General features: G+C 42.3%; 1 protein-coding gene across 4 annotated transcripts in view; it reads right to left on the reverse strand.

Annotated features, from left to right (window-relative positions):
* Positions 1 to 19695, reverse strand: part of SH3BP5 (SH3 domain binding protein 5) — a 51535-nt gene that overhangs the window by 14880 nt on the left and 16960 nt on the right. For all 4 annotated transcript variants that reach the window (XM_023919314.2, XM_086849935.1, XM_086849931.1 and 1 more), the window contains one exon: positions 4777 to 4941. In XM_023919314.2, coding sequence (XP_023775082.1) covers positions 4777 to 4941 — 165 coding nt within the window. The remainder of the gene's footprint in view (positions 1 to 4776; positions 4942 to 19695) is intronic.

Consider the following 19695-nt stretch of genomic DNA (forward strand, 5'->3'; position numbering starts at 1 on the left):
GGATCACATACTCCCAGGTAGCACAGGCTATAAAATACAAATAATGGAAAACAAAGCAAGCAAAACCCCACAACACAGGGATTAATCAATTCCTCTTCCCCCCTACCCTCTATTTCATACACAGTTGTCTGGAAAAGGAAGGTCAGTGTAGAGTATGTATTTACCATCAGTAAGTCTGTACAGGTAGCTTTGTTCCACCCAAAATGTTTCCATTATGTTTACATATGAAGTAAAAATGGACGCCAGGCAAAATTTCAGCAACAACAACAAATGCAAAAAACCCATTTTCTCAGTGGAGTTGAGCAAAGCTGACCACTTAAGCCAGAGAATTACTCTGGGGGACTGTTTCTTTCACAAAACATTAAATTGATTGTTCTTCTAGGGGAAGAATTAAAAGAGGAAAGAGACAATGCAGTATCTGTAAACCAGGAGGAGAGAATCAACAATACAAGGGATTGCAAAAAACCACTGCATTTCCAGGATAAAGTGACAGAGAGATCTAGACAAGGAAAGATGTGGGGGGGTTTTGTTGTTTCTTTCACGAATTTTTCTTCTCCCTCTTTTTCCCCTAAGTTTTTCTAGTTGCAGGAAGTATCTCTCCTCTCTACATCATGAAAGCACCCACACATTTTACACTGACAGATGGTACTTCACAGTGTAATATCAAAGAGAGCTTCACAAGCCAAATTAATCCAAGAGGGAGCATGCCTCCTCCCTCTTAACTCTCCCCTCATCCTCTTCTTTTTAAAATGTCTCATGATCAAGAGCCAAAACATTTCTTCTTCCTGCCAGAATTTATGAACTCATCATATCTCAGGGAAGACTGCAAAAACAGGACCTTTTTAAGACTGCAGATTCCATCAGCAATTAGAAATTAGCAATTTCTCTTGAAATTCATGAAGGGTCTTCCTTTCTGCTCCAGCTTGTGTCAAACTAGAGGTAACACATCTGTCAGTACTTTCCTTTTGTACATCTTCATGAATTATTTTCAATAGGAGCATAAATGTGAAGATCTTTTTCCTCCATCCATCCAAAATTCAACGTCCTTTGGTCCTTCCACAGGACTCTCTTTCACAGCCCTGCTCTCTGCACCCCACACTGCAGCATTACAATTCGAGGTACAAAAAGGCTGGTAACCCACTAGCAAAAACATCATCTCCGAATTTTAAAGAGACACTGCAGTTACCAAAATCCTGGTAAGCCAGTGGCTAAGAGGGAACAGTACTCTTCTTCCCCAGGCAGCTTAAGAGCTCATCAAGCCTGTCTACATTTCCATTATAATCAACAGAGAATTTATCTTGCAATGAACTTGCCCCTCTGGACACATATATTGCTCTCCAGACACCACTTATTGATCAAGTTGCCTTCCATCACAATGGAGCTTTTGGCAAGTAATTTTGATACACAGTCAGGTTCTAGACACTAAGGAGCTAAATTCCAATTTAAGTGTCATTACACTTCTGAGATCTGTGGAAAAACAGACATTTAGGAAAAAAACACAGGACTTTACCCCAAAATACACATCAAGTTAAGAGTAGAAGTGGGCAAAGCAGCTGCCTGACTTGCAAGGATTGCACCATAGTCCAGTGCTTCTCTGTTGTGAACACTTAGCTCAAGCACAGACATTTGCAGGGATTAGTTGCATCTTCACAGGCAGGTAGGCAGGAATCCAGCTCCTATTTATGCTCACAGCCTTCTTTGGAAACACAGCTCAAATTGCAAGGTGCAAAGAAATTCTCAAGTGACAGCCTATACTCCATGTACATGTTCATGCTGGTTCTATCTGTTCCATGAAACGACTTTCTACACATTATATTTCCAGCTCACCCAGGAAAAATAAAATTTCAGTACCTCTCCTGTTTCACATCAGTTGAATTGCATGATTTTCTAGATCAGTAGCTACAAAAGTCTTGCTTAAAGAAGCCCATTAGGTTGTCACTTTAAAAATAGTGTTAATGGCTTTTCAGACCATCAAGACATCAAAAAGCAATTACAACATACAACCCTTATTTCTATTTCCTCTCAATGAAGGTCTGGAAACAGCATTTCCTGTTTGCTACCCTGGAACCCAAGTCTTTGTCTATATCCATTAGGTCAAGTGCAGATGTAACCTGGCAGCATTTGCACACATAGCTGTGTAAGAAATCAGTTTCGCATTTGTTCTCTTGCCTGCCCTTTTTCTTTATGCTTTCTGTTTATGGTGTTTGTCAGCTACCAAGCTGCTACAGGGCTCAGGTTTGGTTCCAAGTTTCAGATTAATTCAGTAAAGCCTGCTCCCTCTGCCTAAGAACAGAAAATAAAAACACTTTACTCTGGCCTGACATTTCTATCAGGAGAAACAAATGAATCTTAGGCCAGTCCTAAGATTTAGCTCAAAGGTGCTCTTCTGCACTTGAGTCCTTGCTGCAAAAGACCCACTGCAAGGTCACTTTCTGCCCCATAAAACTATCATCTATAAATGCATGCAAAAAAAGCTAGAAAATCCAAATAACCAGAGTGCAAAAGCTTTCTCCAAGAGCAATATGTGCAAATAGAAGCTGTCTATTTCTTAATCCTCAGCCTTCACCCCAAGAAACAGTTTTTCCATTAGTGATTTCAAACATAATTAATAGTTAATGATCTGAGTTGTCAGCAACACTGTGGCAGTCAAGAAGAACTTTTGTTCTAAAAGATCTCATCCTCTAACCTCTTTTCATCCATAGCTTGGTGGGGAATGTCAATGTTTTCTGCTCCCTGAGATGCCAGTTCAGCCTCACTGAGCACTAAGCACTTCATTAATTGCATGCACTGAAGCCAAGTGAAGTTTTCACTCCGCTCTTAGAGAAGATATAAAACTCAGTTAAGCACTCCAAACTAACTCAAGTTGGGTGTGTTCAGTCAAGACTTCCAACACCACTTTCACCCTTTTTTGGCTCTGGCCTTAGCCCTCAGACCTCCACCACAGCCAATGAAAATCCCAAGACAAGCTTCCATGGAACTCAAAACCTGCTGCACCATGGCAAGGCACAGATGGGTGCTTTGTGGGAACTGAGTTTACCCAGACTATTTTAAACACCAGGAACTGCTGGTCAAGTTTTCAATTCATGGAGCCCTCAGCTGCTCTATACACTCCAGCCAGTGCCTAGGAGATTTTACAGCTGCAGTAAGTACACTAAGTTCCCCATTTACTGTTCAGCTGTAACAAACCAGAGACATTAAGGCTTGAATCAGCCCCCCAACAAGCAGGTATCCAGCAATCAGTGATGATACCTATCAACACCACCAGCAGGACTCCACCAAACACTGCCAGCAGCCATCTGCTGCTCTGAATCACTGGGTTTACTCATCTCAGGTGCACACCTCTCACAGACTGTCAGGGAACAATCAAGGGTTGTAGGAGGACACAAGGATGCCTTTGAAATAGCCAAGGAAAAAAAAGAATTCGTTTGTACTCTCAAGTTGCCATTGTTTCTTTCTTCACCCACCCAACACAAGTTTTTGTTATGCCAGCTAGAGGGAAGTAGGTGGCAGATGGGATTGCTGTCACTGTTCACTAAAACTCAGCAGTTCAGCAGTCAGGTTCTCTAAGCAGCTCCTTAGACACTTCTGGTTTTCCCACCTATCAATTCTGAGAATCAAAAATTATCTATTTTAGAACTTTGTTCATATTGAGCAGGGATTACAGCTCAGGAAAATAACAGCTGGCACACACACACTGCAAAGGAGGAGTTCCCCTCATAAACACAGAGGTCACCAGATCTGCAAATACCAAATTGTAACAGGGACAATGACACAAACAGTACCCTGGAGTTCATTTTCTCTTTAATATATACCAGGTTTTCTATCTCTCCTCTACACACAGTCAACATCCCTTCTGTTCAGTCAGCTGGATTTTAAAATTCACTCTGAAAGAGAGGCTTTTCTTGTGACTGAGAAGCTTCTGCAACAGAACAGAGCTGTTGCACTGAGGACTGAAAGACAATATGAGCATTGTATGGCATGATAGCATGTTTGGAATAGCAAGTTCAGCTTCACTGGCATATTAAGGAAATGACAGAACAAAGGTTTTTAACTTCAATTTTTGGTTCTTTTATGTTAAAGTAAGCCTTTCTGCCTTTCTTTTTTTAACAGAGAGAAGACAAATGACAGGAAAAGTCTTCCTGACATCTGCTAGAAAGAATACTGTCTTTCTTTGTTAGTGCATCTCTTCTGTAGGTTTAAAAAGACTTTACAAAGGAGGTAGGACCTTGTCTAACTTACAAAGTTAATTTAGGATAAAGCAGCATGCAACCTTTAAATGTAATACACAACTTTGAGTAACTCTACATTCAAACACACATTTCTGAAGCAAAGTGACTTGTTCAATATAGTCCATACTGAGAACAGGTTATAATAAAACAGGAACATGTCCCTGTTTTTCCAGGGTAAACACTCCCATAACACACATATTCAGGAACAGGCATCCCCATGCAATTATTCTGGCACAACTCCAAATGCAGACATGCCTTTAAGACATTGTTTATCCCTGTAAAATAGATGGCAGTAACTTTCTTTTCATTTTCTGTAGAGAGCTACTCCACAAGTATAGCGCCACCAGACAGAGAACTAGAGTTGTCCCAGAAGCAGCCAAGGTCCAGATCATTTAACCTTAGGCTTCATAATTTTCACAGCTTCATTTTCCTACATGTCATGTACCTGGACCAAAAGAAAAACTTGGTCTTTCAGAAACTGGGCCTGATACACCACAGGAGAACACAAAGCATGGAAAAGGCAGGTGCTGGGGGAAGTTTGTATTACCCTCTGAGTAGCGTGGTTGAGCATCTCTTGCCAGGCTGAGTCAAACTGACGCTTGTCATCTTCCAGCAGCCTCTGCTCAGCAAGCGAAATGGTCTCTTTTGCAGCACGCAGCACTTCAGTGGCCCTCTGAAAGTCCTGAGTCGCCCTCTGGGCCTCCAGCTGCGCCTAAAGGGAAAAAAACCAAATGTTGGGATCAGAGTAAGACAAAGGAACCCTCACAGTCACATTTAGAAGACCTATGACACTGATCCCAAGACTTTTTAAAACAGCCACGCACTGTTTCTCAAACTTTTACTTGAAATAACGCATTTTTCAATGTAGTAAGTCCTGCTAAGGCAGCAGTCCCCACCCAAAGATGTCATCTGCCAAGAAGTGTCTCATGGTGTTCCTGGTCAAAAAACTCACAGCTAATGGCCTACAAATAAGCACCTGGCTGAGAGATAATACCTAATGATGTAGGTTTAATCCTTGATAAACAAATCAAAAGAAAATGAAATAGCAAACTAGTGGCATGTCAAGAATACACTGAGAATGGCACTCCCTGAGTTTAGTCAGGGTGGATTTTTATCTGATACGCCATTAATCATGCTGAGGAAATATGCTGGAATTATTACCTTGCTATAAAGAATAAACAAGTTCTCTGAGATGGCGACTGCTTAACTCTGGGCAGTTTTTAACTTTGCTATCCCTGGAACACAACTGGTGCAGTAAGTCCCCAGCAAAGAGACACAAGAATAATCAAGGCAATTTTTATAAAAAAATATTTACCTGTATTTTTCTACATTATATATTTCATAGATTTTTATTTAAAGAAGTATTTTTGAGCTACTTTGCTCAAATGTAAGCCTCACATTCAATTAATTGAACATCCAGCACTGTGAAGACAGTTTTCATTTATACTTCAATGATTTTTCAAAAATAAACCGTAATCATCCAGACCATGAAAAATGTCTATGAAATTACCTATGAAAAATGTCTTTGACCAGACATGACTGACTGAACAAAATAATGAATAAAACTTTACGTATCATGATATACACAGAAGGAGTCTGAGACCCAAACATGAGAAAGGACTCTGACATACAGAATACTACACTGAGGAAGATAAAGTCGTATGAATAAAGGAAGAGGTTTTAGTGTGAAGAAATGGTGGTCATTTGGGAAGTGGCTAAAAATGCCTGATACAAAGTTAGTTGAACAACAATGCATTTCTTCAGCAAACAGCTGGCTACACCCCCTCAACACGTGAAAATACCTCCATACTTGAGACACCACAGTTATTTGTACAGGTAATGGAAAAAACCCCTCCCTCCCTGCCCCATGGCAGGGGAGATGGACTCCTAATTTAAACACAAGTCTCAAAGGGAAATAAAGCACACTAAGTTTCCTTCACCATGTCCTGAAATAGCAGCAAGCTCTTCTTACTTCCTTTCCTCTCTCACATGGCAGTACTTCACCCCAAGGTAACCATATAAAAATAGGAGTTATGTGTCAGAGGTCCTTCAGTTACTAGCTAGAGAGGGAAATAAAAGTCATCACAATCAGAGCAGTAATTTCCTTCCAACCAAGGTCCCTGATGCATTTCCTTCTGAAGTGGCTGGCAGTGTTTTCCACAGAGAAGTTCATCTAACCATGCCCTTCACTGTTTTCAGGCAGTTTACACCATATCACCCTGCCTACAGCCTCTGTGAAGAGCCAGAGCACTAAAGTGTTAATTTCCATGCAAAACTGCACATTCCAAGGCAGCACAGATCTTTGGGCCAAGATTAGTGTATGCACAGCATCATTCATACAAGTTCAATGCCAACATTATCTCTTCTCTCTGCAAAAACCCCCACGTTACATCTCGTCATCACCCCACTCACCAGCTCCCTGTTTCAAATGTATTAACACATTTTATTAATTCAGAATAAGCCTGACTATAGAATATTTTTATTTAGCTACTAACTAACCTAAACCATGATACCCAGCAAACAAAAGCCATGGCAAACAAAAGCCATCTGAGGATCTTTAAACAAGGCTCAACCTAGGCTTCCAACAAAGAAGAAAAGCAAAAAGCCTGAATCTTCATCCCTAATATCTACTAAATTTTCTAAAAATTCATAACCATTTTTTTTTTTTTTGTCCATCCAGTCAGTTTGACCTATGCTAGTAAAGGAATCAAATACAAATAAAGGCCAAAAGTTTCCCATAGAAGTAGTCTAAGATGGGATTTTAAGACGGGAAATAAAATGCAAGACTCCAGTAAGAGGCTGCACCAAGTACTGTAGAACAACGCTGAGGATGTTTGGATGAAGAGCAAGACCAATTTTCATGGAAGGCTCTACGAGAGGGAGCCAGGTCCCAGTAGCTTTCAGCAAGAAGGCTGTGAAGGCAGCTTCAGCTGCATGGCTGCCCTGGCTGCATGAGCAGGCCTGCCCATGCAAGAAATAACTTAAAAACAGACTAGAGACCCATTCCTAGCACAGCCAGAACCTCATCAGCAAGTAACTGCTTTGGAAACTCGGTACAACCAGATCCCAGGGGCAAAGAAAGCACGGAAGTACGGTTTTCTCACCGTAACTGCATCAGCACTTGAAAGTTTCTGTTGGCACAGATACCTGGGTTAGGGATCAAGACATCTAAGCCAGCAAAAAGCCTGCAGAGCATTAGAAGCTGAGATACTTAATCCCCATGGAAAAAAACATTTAGTGGCAGCTTGCAGTACTCACAGTTCCTCTGATGAAGGCCTTAAAAGACAATTGACTCTAAAACAGGAAAACTGCCTTTATGATAAAAAACCAGAAGCCAAATCTACAATTCATTTAGAATTGTAAATTGTAAATTTAGATTTCTGCTTGCACTTGGACCTGTAGGACATTAACACAGCTGTTAACAGGCAGGACCACAAGTCTAGGCCCATAATCCATTCAGCTTCATGCCCTCTAACTGTGTGGGTAAATGGAAAACTAAAACAAAGCCATACTTAAACACTCCCTCGCAGCTGCATTTGTTGAATACCTGCTCTGCAGTGGCAATTTGGAACCACTGTTCTGTTTTTGAGCAACATAGTCCAAATAGCAATTTAACTTCAACAGTTATCTGAAGTCAGTCTGCAGTCTTGACTTTAAGCAGCTTACTGGAAGCCTGAGAAAGAAAAAAAAATGCTAGGCTAAAGAGTGTCACATTTGTCATTAGAAAAACATCAACAATTTTGTGGCTTTGCCAATGTGAAAAAGGATACTCAAACACTTTCTTTTGTGTTCTTGTACAGTTACCCAATAATTACCCTTCATTTAAAACTCCCTACAGCGCATACAAGTTGTTCTGCACCATCACCAACAGGCTGCTCTCATTCCTAAGCCCACAAGTCACTCCATTTGGTGGAAAAAAGAGCAGTCATGTTCTTCATGTGCTTTTAAAACCACAGAGAAACCAACAGGAGCTCGCGTCTCCATCCAGTTCCTTATACTGCACATAAACTTTACCACTTTAGACAGTGGCTGCTTCTCTCAAGACTAAAATCCAAAATTCAAATGAATGGCTGAAAACCAGGTTGTCTTTCATCACAAACTCGTGTTTGAGTTGAGAGAGGTTTAGCCTTGGGGTAGAACAAGAGACCATGTACTAGGGATGAGGACAAAAATTGCTGAGGGAGGTTGGAGGCAAGTAGGATGTCAGCTTTCTAGCTTGTCATCCACATGGCTGGTGCTTGATGAAGACTACCCAATACAGAAGTGAGAGTCTCTTTCATTGTAGTCAGAAGAGCCAGTCCAGTGAAAGTTCTTTTTGATAAAGAGTGACTCCTGACATCTTGGGAACTGGGTGACCTGTGCCCCAGCTCGCACTGCCACAGTGACACTGCTAATTGTGGTTCCTGATCAGTGCTTTCTGCCAGGAAACTCAAATGAATGTGTTCACCACTGCAGACCCTTCCTGTATTATTATAAAATAAAAAATGGAAGTCCTTAAGAAACACGACTAGGCAGCCACAGAGATTGAAGCTAAGGAGAATCCCACTGCCACAGCACATCTGTCACACACCGTCCACAGAGAGCATCAACTCTTCCGCCACTCTGTTTGTCCCTCCTCTGCAACTCAGACTTCTACAAGCAACCAGCCACAAACACATCTCCCATAACAGTAAATCCCTTCCCTACAACCAGCAGCACATCCAGAAGTCCTGCTCTGCCCACTCAGCACCCTCCTCATGGCCAAGAGCTCTTTTTACACCTCTGCCCACCCTGTGCTGTTCCGCATGTGTGACCTCCTCTCATCAGCTCATCTGTCTCCCTGATCTCCCTGGCTCTGACAGGCACAGCTCTGAACTTCCCAGACAACCCCCAAAGACTCAGAATTGACATGCAGTAGCACCACTCACAGAAATAAATCGTGCACTGTGGTATAAATTTATTTTCTAAGATGACATGTTTATGTAAAATTAAAGGGTTACTGACAGGGTTCATAATTGCAAGCTATTAATATATTGCTGAAAGGTGCTCAGTCCTGACAAATCCCTTTTGGGGAATAAAAGCTGCACCCTCATGGGCAGTCCTCTTTCACCCTACACAGGGCCCTGCACAGAAGGGAAACATGCACAACAGCCAGATTATGCTACCAGCTGGAAATTTAATAAGTGCTAGGCCATAGTAAGCTAACAAGAAAACAAAATTAGGCACTTTTTAAAATGTAGTCCTCCTGGAACCAGCAGCAGCACACAGACATCTGCTTGTCCACTTTCAGAGCAGAGAACTGTGCACTCTTTTATTATTAAATACAATTTTCTGATTAGTCCACATAGCTTCTGTTGACCCAAGCCCTTGCCCAGCTGCTAATAGAGGATTTTCCCCCACCCTCCCGTATATATTTTGAAGCCATGATATGTCTGCGTTTCACTTCATCTCTGATTTTTGTTTTTGTTTCTGCACAGTATCACTGACACTGAAACATGGTACAACACAGATACAACATTCCTCTGAGGTTAGCCAGCATCTAGTGTACCCTGGTAGGCACTGCTCAGCCTCTGACACATGAGCACACCTGCACACAGCTAACAGCCCAGCCAGGCTGCCCCAAATAGATGCAGAGGGTTTATTTTGGGGAGACAAGACTATGCAGAATGTCTTCCCTTGGCCAGCCTCACCAGAGGACCAGACCTCAAGTACTGATATTAAATGAAAAGGACATCACAACACAACTAGAAATTTTCCCATTAGAAACATCAGTCAGCAAAGACCAGGTATTTTCAAAATTGGCTTCTCATTTATCCAGGTGAATTTATCTCATCCTGCACTGCCAAGGCCTTGACATCCACTTTATTTCAGCATCTCTGAGTTATTGCCAATGAAAGACATGAACAATCTTCATCAAAAAAAAAAATCAAAAAAATGAAAAATAAAGTTTATGAAATCACCATAAGCTGGAACAGGAAGGGAACACACAGATGCTGCTCAGAACAAGGCACCAGCACACCACATGCTGGCCCAAGGCCTTTGCTCTAGAAAGCACTTGTTTGTTACTGTGAAATCAATGTTTCTCCCACCCATTAATATTTAAAACAATAGTTTAATTGCTACCAGCAAACATGTACTGGCTTACTAGCAAATAGACAATGATTATCTGTGCTCCAGTTCCACTCTTCAGAAGGAATCAAGTTTCAGATGTTTTTTCTCTGGCCCCTTTTCCTTCTTTTATCAACATCCCACGTTAATGTGCTGTGCAAATTACAACAGGGAACACATTTTGAAACAGGAACTTTACTCCATCAATCGCCCACCAGAGCTGCTGCAGCACTGCCCGTCTTCAGGGATCCCTCTAATTGCAGGGACTGCACCAGAGCATTCTGCACATGTTTCTGGCAGGGATGAGGATGGCAAGATCACCACTCATTGAACACAGCATCCTCATCTTACCCACCACTGCAGCAGATTCAGTAGTTCAGAAGTCTACAAGGTGAAGCATTTGAGTGCTCGCTGCACCACTCTCAGCAACCAGCCACTGAGTGCTGCTATTTCGGCTTCAGTTTTCCTCAACCTGTTTTAATTTAGCTGGCAGGCAGGAACAAGAACAGCAGCCCAGATGTCAGGGGTCCATAATGCTCAACATCCAAACAAATAACAACAACCTTCACATTGGCACAGCTCCATCCACAGCAAATCTGCAAATGACATTAAGTCAGAGGACGTGGTAGAAAAGGCAGAACCTCAACCTAGATGGGCCTTGTGAAACCTGAGGGTCAAGAGACACTTTAAAAGGAGACCTGTGGAGTTCTGCACTTGGGGTGGAATAATCCCACTGTCAGCCCTGTCAAAAAGGGCCTGCACGTTACAACAGGTGTCAGGCTGAGAAAGCTGAGAAGGAGCAGTCTCACTGGAGTAATGCAAACCATGTCCTAGGCTAAACGAAGAGAGCCATGGCTGGCCAATCCTGCAGACAGGTTACACACAGAGGTTTCAAATCCCCATCTCTGGCAGTCTTCAAGACTTGGCAAAGCCATGGCTGATGCAATCCAGCAATGTGACAGTTCTGCTTTGAGCAGAAAGTTGGGATTTGATGACCTCCAAAGGTCCTGTACAACCAGTATTTCTATCACATACCATCATATTTTTTTTAGTTTCTCAAAATTTGAAGAATATTTTTGCAAAAACTTTGCAGTGATGCTGAACATTCTCCTACATGCTCAGATGCATTTATTTTACTGAATAAACAGACTAATGGTGCAACTGGGGAGGTTAAGGGTTCTGTCTGCTTTTTTTAAGGACCATGACCTTCCTTTTCCCTCTCCCTACAGCCTAAAAACTCTGATCCAAACCAAAACTGAAAAGTAGTAAAAACACCCCAAAACCCCTTCTAACTATTCTTTTATACACAACTTCTAAAATCCAAGGCCTTGGGAGTGACCCCGTTTTGACAGATGTACAAAGCCTGAGCTATAGATATAATCTACAATGACTGCTTGCATCAAAAAATAGTCTATGAAGAGTCTAGTCTGAATTTCCCTTGTATTCCCTAAGCAGTTTATTATGAAGCTATGCAATTGAACATGGGTTAGAATTTGTTTTTTCAAAAGCAGATTCAAAGATTTTTAACTAGATGGAGAAGGCAAAGGGGAGGAAAAGGTGAAAACAAGACTTTAACTAGAGTTCTGTGAAATAAAAACCATTTCCTCCCTGCTGCATAACTAGTGAAATGCCTGTGAAACACCAAAACCATGTGTCCCTTAGCCTCTGCTTTTGATTAGGTGACTTATTCTTGTGCTGGGCTTTTTGGTCCCCTACGTTCATCCAGCCCTTCTCCTCTAACAGCAGATTGTTGTAGAACTGACCTGACTCCCGGTTCTGCGTTACATTCCTGTAGTCTATAAAGAGGCACAGGAAATATGAGCAGACCTACAAAGCATGTTTCAAGAGACACCTAGCTCTGTGCTAAAGTTAGGTTGTATGTTTAACTCCTTTAACACAGGATCACGAGTGTGTTTGAAGACCCAGAAGATTCAGGGCACAACCAAGAGTTCATTCATTAGCTGCATCTTTTACCAGCATGCAGACAGCTGGAGTACTCAAAGGCAGAATCCCACCTCCCTTCTTTGGGAGCTGTGGAAGGAAATGAGAAAGAAAATACCTGAACACACAGTTCCCTCAAACACCGTTAAGGCCAGTCCAGGACTGGACTGCACAATCAGCTGCCAGCTCTTCTCTATTCTCTGGCAGCTCCCATCTAGGTTGTAACCAGGATCTTGTGAAATGAGGGCAAGAATATCACCTCTGAGCTGATCACTGCCACAGTGAAGTCAGTCATCTGAAACCTGCTGGTCTCCTCACTGGTTTTAATTGATGTAGCTCCTTCCCTTACAGGAATGGGGAGGCAGTGTTCACTTGGGTGCAGAAGTTGCATGGGAGACCAAGCCTTCTGCCCCTCCTTTGTTTTTCATGTGGTTGTTGAGAGATGCTGGTGTGCCTGGAGTTACTCACGCTAATTAACCACTCTATGGCACCAGAACATGACAAATGGTTCAGTCTAGAACCATCCAGGCACAGCCTTCTTGGGCATTCACTGACGTCTGCTTATTACTTGTGTCAATTGTTTGTGGCCGAAACTATTAAGCTGTTGCTTTCTGGAAGAGGGGATGATAGAATATGTCCCAGTTTTGATCTCCAAGGTAAAAGATCTTATTAAGAGAGAAAAACACCGAGATAATCCTCCCTGCTCTGTGCACCTGCATTCTGACAGCTTAGGCAGTGAGTCAGCGAGGCTAGGGCTTACAGCCGGTTTCTAGGTTTACAGAGGCTCTACATGCTCATCTGCACCTGGCAGCAGCCTGCTTTTCTGGAATTAAATATAGAAGCAAGGAACAACTCCCACAAATACACCCTGCAAGAGGTACACCACCTGCTTTAGTGGCTTTTGTTAACTGTCCAAGATAATCAACATTCAGCACATACAGATGCAACAGGTATGTTCAGCAGAAACATCTGGATCGTTGTCTCATGTAACTGCCACCAAAGCAACAAATGTTTTTAAGTAGAAATTTCCAGAGTGTTGGCAATGGATTGGCAGCCTGGTTCTGGTTCACCTTGTGCATGCATACTGGCATAAGCAAAGACAAGGCACATGGGTATGAGTTTCACCTGGCTGATGGCCTGTTCCGGATGTGTTCTCCCAGTTCCCAGAAAGCCTCACACCCACCAGCAACTGCCTGTCCTCAATACCAGGAATACGCTCTGGAAGAAAGTTCTAGGCTGACCTTGTCCGCCTTTGCATGCTCACAGATACTTTTGAGACAGTAATTTTCCGAAGGGACACACTGAAGGTAACTACTGACCCCTCAATATTTTTCCTAGTCAAACTGCACAACTCCACAGCACAGGTGAATAACAGGCTTGCTTCACTGAAACAAAAAAGTTGCAGGCGGTATCCTGGACTAATGAAGGGCTAAGTCCATTCCTCGAAGGAAAGAGTCTAGGTAACAGCAGGAATAGGGAATATGTCAATTACACTTCAGAGCAATAAAATCCTCCTTTGAGAACAAGCCATTAGCACACTTCACCAAATTAAAAGAACATACCAAGATAAATCAAACAACAACAAAACAATAAACAAACAACTGCCAGAAACAGACACAGCTAAAAGAGGCAGACATTTCTTCCACATCCTGGCAGCAAAATTTCTTGTCTAATAGTACAACTTTTTGTTTGCTGCTATTGAGATGTATTTCTTACAGAAACTAAGTAAATGCAGAGCCATCTTTTCCAGCAAGAACGGACAAAACTGTTTTACTAGAAGTCACAACAAAACACATCCAGAAGGCAATAACCAACATCCATATCACATCTGTTTTGGTGGCAGACCTTAGCATGAGCATTTATCACTCCAAAATAAACTCCCACCTATTTAGACCACTGTACACAATAAACACTTGGTTGGTTGAAAAAGTTCCCCAAAGTTGCAATACTTGTGCTGCCTTCAGCAGTCATCCCTGAGCAATTATCACACAAAACAGGTACTTAGGATATCACCCCGACCTCAAGCCACCCAGGCTCAGATGACAACTACTATTTTTAACAGATTATCCTGTCTGTGGTTTACAATCCCTTGAAATAGCCTTTACTAGAGGCCAGAAAAAAAAATCAGGGGAGGAAATGGTGACAGACAACAAAGGAAAGCAACCTTTCCTTTAAATTGTTTTTTTCCTGTAGTTCTGTGTTTTGGCAATAGCTGTGCGAGTGCTACAGCCACACAAAGGAATGCACAACCTAATCTCTCAGGTTTTTCCAAACTGAAAAGGGTGCAAAATGGTGTTACTCAAATCTCCATACAAGAGTAGAGGAAAAAAGGGGCTCCATTCTATTTTCATATTCCAGCATCCTTTGAGAGCTGCTTACACCTTCCTGCCATTTCCAGCATCTGTTATTGCATCTGTGGCTAAGCATAATAGCCAAACCACCTATATCACTTCTTTCTGCCTAAATCATCTGAGATATATCAAAACCCCCCAAATTTTTCTGCACTAGCCTTCTCCTTGCTACTCCAAAGAACTGAGGGTATTTCCACACCAAATTAACCCAGTATTCCATTACTTCAGACCTACTTGCACAATACTTTAAGTATTTCACAACAGGAAAAAAACCCCAAAGCTTTCTTGAAGGTAGGAAAAATAATTAGGTCATTTAATTCCCAACAATTAATGGAGAAGAGGCTGAAAAGGCATCTGGCTTTGAACTACAGCCATCATCTATGGCTGAGAACTGATGGAAGCTTTGTAGGGTTGGAAAAAGTCAGAGAAAGAGATCCCTAAAGAAAGAGTAACTTTTTTTCATCTTTCCTAAATAAATACTTCAAAACAGTTTAATCATAATACTTCATTAGAAGTATTTTCTTCTACTTCAGCGAAGAAAAGCAGAAGGAAGAACCTCTAATTTACAGTGCAGCCAACAAATCTACATGATGGAGCCGTGCAAAGCATATCAGCAAATAACCATTAGAAAACCAATTACAGGTTTTGTATCAACAGCTTATACAACCATCCCTCAACAGAATAGTGCTCACACAAAGCAGAAATGTAAGATGTAGGAATACCAACCCAGAGTAACTGGACCCATTCACTGAGCCACAGAGGCTCAGAGATACAGGTGATCTAACTTTTAGAGGGGGACACACATACACACAGAACTTACTGACACAGGTGTTTCAACAAGCAAGTGGTTAAAATTAGTTCCCAGTATCCAAATGTGCCAGGAACATGGTACTTGCAGAGGATATTATTACAGATGCCACCTCCTCTGCAGGAAATATAAGCTACAGAGCAGTAAATTTGAATCAGGTAAGGATTTTTTTTTTCTGTTCATCTGAGAAGTAGCAGTTGTCAGTGTTCCCAAACATGGGACAGATTAAGAGGGTAAAACCCTGCTAGCCACACTGACCTACTGTCCTGCATTAGTAGGGTTGATGGGAAGACAAACACATTAAGGAGCTTGCTTTCACAGATCAGATCTTTGGCATAACTTTCCCAAGCCAACCAGGCAACATCTGTCATCTTCTTGGCAGTTTAAGGACACCCAGCTTGATACACTCCAGTATCACACTGCTCAACCAGGTGACAGAGCCAGAATACAAAAGTCACACTGATCCAGGCTTTAAGTAAATAATGTTAAATCAACCAGGCAAAACCTAGAGCTTGTTGACCCAGGTAAATGACCCTGAGTTCCCTGCTTCCTAGGCTTTGTCTCTACTTTGGCCTGAAGGAAAATGCAGCAGAACCATGATTCAAGACTTAAAATACAGTTTTCAAGTTCTAAGCATTCAGGTGGAACAACGAGAGCACACCAAGCACAAGCTCTGTGCAGCAGCACTGAGACACTGAGTGCTGATGGCAGGGTAAGGACTCCCACACACTGCTCACCCTGTTTCAGATGCAACTGTGCAAACACGACAGGAGAGCACCCGAGGCACTCCATCGAACTCTGAGCATGGCAAAACATTTGCCTGACTGAATCCAAAGTATATCCTGCTTTAGAAAAAGCTTACAAAATTCAGTGGGTTCCCTGGTGAAAGTCCAGGAAGTGACTCATCACCCTCAACAATAAAGTTCCAGATTCCCTTGCTTGGCTAATGCCCTCTTCAGCCATGCATCATGTGGGAAGGGAGATTAATATACTGGGAATGCCCTTTGGGACCACAGCAGTGGGAACTCCACATTTCACCACAGGACTGACGTCACATCGACATGGCTTCCCCAAGATTTAATGATGTGTTCTGTAATAAAAAAGCCAAAAACACTGGTGGGAAGAAGGGGTTCAGACCTAGAGCAGGCCCATAGGGAGCAAGAAGGAAAAAAGGACACACAAAACTTTGTAGGCAAACAGGTACAACAGACAGCCTCAATGCGTCATACTTTCAGGCACTTCTTGCACAGCTCACCTACGTTTCATTCCCTTACCATTTCTTCACAGCTTCCTGATTGCTCACACTGAAATTTCCACGTCTTTTTCCCTTCAGAGCACACCAGCCATCTCTTCCCAGGCAAGGCTCATGCTGCCTGCCTCCCTCCCGTGCCTGGCCTGCCGCAGCTCTAATAACCAAGGCCATCACATCAGCCTCCATCCCACAGACAGCTTTCTCAACCACCAAGGACAGTCCCAGTTCAGGAAGGGAGCTGCTCCTCTGCATCATCATCCCACCAATCCAAGTAAATCTAAAAATCACAGCCATTTCCATATGGTTGACTTACTGACCTGGAGAGTGAGTCGCTTCTCAAGCCATTCACCCCACCTTCCTAATCCAGACATCGTTCCCTCCCATCTCCCACTGCCAAGAGGTTTCCTGAGACCCACCTGGGCAGCTGCAAGACAGCATCCTCAGTTAAAAGGGCAAACAGCACAGGCAGGGCACAAACAACACAACCTACGCTGCCAGCCTAGACTGGTTACTGCAAAAGGCCAGAGCACCAACATCCATCCAAAATACAAATAATACAAAATGCAAAAAAAAACCCAAGTCCTAGTGATCAGACAAGGGAAACAGTTTTAAACTGAAAGGGGAGAGATTTAGATTACGTGTTAGGAAGGAATTATTTACTCAGGGAGTACTGAGGCACTGTAACGGGTTGCACAGAGCAGTTGTGGAAGCCCCATCCCTGGAAGTGTTCGAGGACTTGGGCATTGAGCAACGTGGTCTAGTGGGTGGCACCTGTGCCCATGGCAGGTGGGCTGGAACTTCAGCCACAGAAAGCAGTCAAGTGCTCTGGGTGCTTGATTTTTTCATTAAACACTTGGAAAAATTTGAAGGTTTGGCAAAGTTTATTTTCAAGTTTCTGTATTCCTTCCTTTCAAAATGTGAATCCACATGATAGTTATTTGGTTTATGAACAGTTAACCAGAAACATTCCTTCAGCCAGGAAAGGTCAGCTGGTTGTTCCACTGTAACTGTGCCAGTAATTTTGCTTTTTACTAGCTCCATGGCAAGTCTCCAAACAAGAATGCAAGTCTGTCACAGTTCTGCTGACATTTAATTTTTGCTTCTCAAGTTCCTTCTCCCTCCACCTTTTTTTTTTTTTTTTGCCAAGTTAAGCTTAACAGATTAGATAAATCAGTCTTAACTCTTTGTTGTCCTAAACATGAGCATCAGGACTTCAGCTCATAAAAGTAGGACGGATAAGGAGACTCCTTATGAGATGGGAAGTCAATATACCGATGGATAATCATAAAAGACATTAAAGATGTCTGTAATAGATGGATAATAATAATAAACATTTAGTTTCTAGGAACTAGAGGGAAAGACCTGGATATCTACGACTGTTGGAACTGGACCCAGGAGCTGTCATCTACACTCAATGCTGCCCTCCTTTTCCCAGCAGAGCCAGCTGGTGCTGTGATCCCATTAGCTCTCACTCACTGAGTGAATTTGGATAGAAAACTTGGGTGCTGCAGGAATTGACACTGGCAAGACCACAGTTGCCAGTTCCTAATTAATCTTTAAGCATGTTTGGCAGTTTTGAACCTCCAAGTTACATGAATTTAAAAAGATTTTGTTTTCTGAGCTAAGGAAGTTACTATCTGTAACTTTCCATACTTGCCACACTATTTTCAGACATCTCAAGCTGTACACTTAGAAGCTGAGATGGCCACTGCAAAAAGTTTTGCTCATTTAGTGGCTTGATCTCTACAAAGAAGGGTATCAGTCTCATCTGCTGAGGAAGACTCTTCCAGCTAGGTAGGTGTGCTCTTATCTGCTCACACCCCTCCCACCTTCACCATGAAGTGGCTCAGTTCCTCCTCCGTTCCTGTTCTGCAAGATTACAGCAGCTGCTTTTCATCCTGATTCACTTTGAATAAAAAATTCATTGAATCATATCAAAACTCACATTTGAGAGAAAATAATTTCCCAGTGGTAACTAGGCTCCCCTCAGTTCTGTGAAGACAAGCAGAATGGAGGTGTAGGATCTGAATATCTGAAAGCTCACCTCTAATTCTTTATTCTCTCAGCTGATTTCTTCACACAGATGTGGCAATCCAGTTACAAAATATTACATGAGTAAAAGATTATTAGTGAGGTGAGAGAAAGGAGCTCTACAACATAAAAAGTTGCAGTGAACAGGATGGGACAGCTGTCCCTACTTGTCTATGAACTGCACTTCTTCTTGGGTATGCCTGGACATCAAGGGAAAAGAATTGCTGTAAATATTCATTCCAGCGGGTTTTCCCAAGCCTTTTCAGATAAAAGAGTGCTGCTTAAGTATGCCAAGAACACAAAAAAAGAATTAGTTTTAAAACCCAGGAAGACTGACCCAAGAGGAAGCAGAACATGCATATCCCCCAACATACTGCCATATGAACACGTGGTTCAGGTGGGTCCTTTAGTGAGTGGTACAGACAGGTATGACCTAGCACAGATCTTTCACCTATTTTTGCCTGAAGCAAGTTTTTTGACACTTTCTTGTAAAAGGTAAATGAGGCAGGGGGGGCAGAGGGGTGACGGGAGTATCACAAAGCAAAACCATGTCTCTCCCAAATAGGCTCAGTACCGAAGCTGAGTACTGTCCTCACCTACTCCCAATCTAAACCAATAAAATGTAACCCCTCACCCTGCCACAAAACCAAACCAAACCAGCCCACCACCAAATAAAAATGAACCAAAAAAATGCTGAAACTCAATAAAAAGCAATACTCCCAGGGCTTTTAGCAGGTTAGAGTCACTAAAAATGCATGGATTGTTTCATTTGTGGGGATGGGAACACACTTTTATCAGATTCTTTTTCCAGCAGAAGCAAAACAGAAAGGCACATCTCCTGTTCAATTTGTCTATGGGTTCACAAGTGATGATATATGGATAGCAGTGTTTTAATGGCACCTCTCACCCAGTGACCCCAAAGCGCTTTTACTTCCCTTAATGAACTCAGCTTCACAGTAGCTTGACAGCTTCATTTTACATGGGAACCAAGAGAGA

The sequence above is a fragment of the Cyanistes caeruleus genome, chromosome 1, assembly GCF_971803275.1.
Source record: "Cyanistes caeruleus chromosome 1, bCyaCae1.hap1.1, whole genome shotgun sequence".
In the NCBI taxonomy this organism is placed as follows: Eukaryota; Metazoa; Chordata; class Aves; order Passeriformes; family Paridae; genus Cyanistes; species Cyanistes caeruleus.